Raw genomic sequence first — 1986 nt, 5'->3', positions numbered from 1 at the left:
TATACAACTATTCCATTTCTCAATATCTTTTATAACATGATCATATTAAAATCATCAAAATCTGACTTTCCAACATTTACCCCAAAAAGTGACTATATTCCCACATTCATGACCCATTTCCTATTTCCTTGTATAATCCAGTGTTTCAACTTTCAAATACTTCAAATAACATGGAAACATAATAAAACTTACCTTAGAAGGTGTAGGAATTAACCTTGAGTGCAAACACCTTACTTGAGTAAAACCCTAATTTCTCCTTCTCTTGGATTCTTGCTTCCGGATGAACTTTAATGGGTTTTTATGCTTGATTCAATTGGTTTGATGAAGTTGAACACTATTTCTCTTGAAAACTTGTGGGAGAAATATGGAGAGATGTTTTTTAGAGAGAAGGAGTGAAAGGTGAAATGAAATAAATGAAACTTGGATCCCTTATTAAATACACAAATGTTTGTCCCGACCGGACCAACATACGGTCCGTATATTTTTCAACCTTTAGGCCGTATGTACGGACCGTATGTTTGGTCCGGTGAGGTATGCCGATACGGGTTGAACCTACGGAACATATGGGTCCGTATATTTTGTACGATGTCCGGCCGTATAATGTCCGGTGGTTCCGATCTTGTTGTCGTCGACTCGTTTGATCTCCAATCCTTATGAAACCTTCTTGGCACTTGTCTAACACCTTAATACCAATCTAAGGGACGTTATAACTCTTCCTTGGAATATCTTTAAGTCACCATTAACTCATTACTCATAAATTCTTTCTGATGCTTATCGTAAGCCTTGCCTTCTCTTGGCAATCTTTCTCGTCTAACATCGAATGTTTTTGAAATCTTACTTGAGGTCATCAAATGCTATTTCTTACTTATCGAAATATCATATGCTTCATACTCTTCGCTAGTCTATTCACTGCGCAACAACGGAAAATTTTTCGAGGTGTAACAGTAAGAGTAGGAACCTAACCCCACAAGAGAATTAACAATCTCCACGTAACCTTCCATATCATCAGCATCAAAGTTCACCAATATGGTTGCTAGAGCCTCACCCAAACATTCTTCATACATTTTAAATTCAACAGCCTCATCTATCACATCAATGGCATCAATAACCGAAATGCTTTCGTAAGCACTCGGTAGCTTCATTCCCTTGCTAGCTTGAAAAGTCACCTCTTCATCATTAACACGAAACTTGATCTCGTTCTTCTCTATGAGCCCTTCCCGTGGCAAGGAAAGGTATCCCCTTCATAATAGGTATATCTCAATCAACAGCATAATCAAGAATTACGAAATCTACCGGTAGAAGGAATTCGCCAACTCGAATAAGCACATCATCAACAACCCCAATTAGCCTCTTTATAGATCTATCGGCATTCTGTAGTCGCATGGTGGTAGGTCTAGGCATTCCTAACCCTGATTCCTTATAGATAGCAAGCGGCATGAGGTCAATGTTAGCCCCATTATCACATAAAGCACGGGCAAAATCATGGTGACCAACAGAACATGGAATAGTAAAGGACCCTGGATCCTCTATCTTCTGAACACTGGTTGTAGATATGATAGAACTAACACGATGAGTCAGACTCACAGTGACATGTTTGATAGGTCTCTTCTTTGTCAACAACTCCTTCAAATAGTTCACAAAACCTGGCATCTCTTGGAAGGCATCAAGAAAAAGAATGCTCATCAATAGCTGCTTCAACTGATCATAGAACATTTGACACTTAGCATCCTCAGTCTTCTTCATCTACCTATGTGGAAAGAGAGGTGTAGATTTAAATAGTTGGGTCAATGGGCGAAGAGCCCCTTTAACTATTGCTTTGCTAGTGTCGCTACTGCCTTCATGCTTTTTAGAACTGTCCGGAATATTAGCAACCTGCTTAGGAATAAGAACTTCTGTCTGGACCTCATCAATAATTGTTGGTATATCAGATTGTGCCTCTTCTTCTTCAGCAATTGGCTCGAGATTAATCCCCTTCTTTTCTGCACT

At 39.1% G+C, this 1986-nt stretch overlaps 1 protein-coding gene across 1 annotated transcript; it reads right to left on the bottom strand.

Moving 5' to 3' along the window:
• Window positions 1-1257: 1257 nt before the first annotated feature.
• On the bottom strand, window positions 1258-1743 carry LOC132057754 (uncharacterized). Its single transcript, XM_059450354.1, has one exon. The coding sequence runs from the start codon at window positions 1741-1743 to the stop codon at window positions 1258-1260; it is 486 nt and encodes a 161-aa protein (XP_059306337.1).
• Window positions 1744-1986: the final 243 nt, after the last annotated feature.

This window comes from Lycium ferocissimum, chromosome 5 (genome assembly GCF_029784015.1).
Source record: "Lycium ferocissimum isolate CSIRO_LF1 chromosome 5, AGI_CSIRO_Lferr_CH_V1, whole genome shotgun sequence".
NCBI lineage: Eukaryota > Viridiplantae > Streptophyta > Magnoliopsida > Solanales > Solanaceae > Lycium > Lycium ferocissimum.
Note: the sequence above shows the minus strand (reverse complement) of the source record. Positions and strands in the feature narration are given on the sequence as shown.

Coding starts and splice junctions, on each gene's coding strand:
- LOC132057754 (XM_059450354.1), bottom strand. CDS start 1,743: ATGAAGAAGACTGAGGATGCTAAGTGTCAAATGTTCTATGATCAGTTG.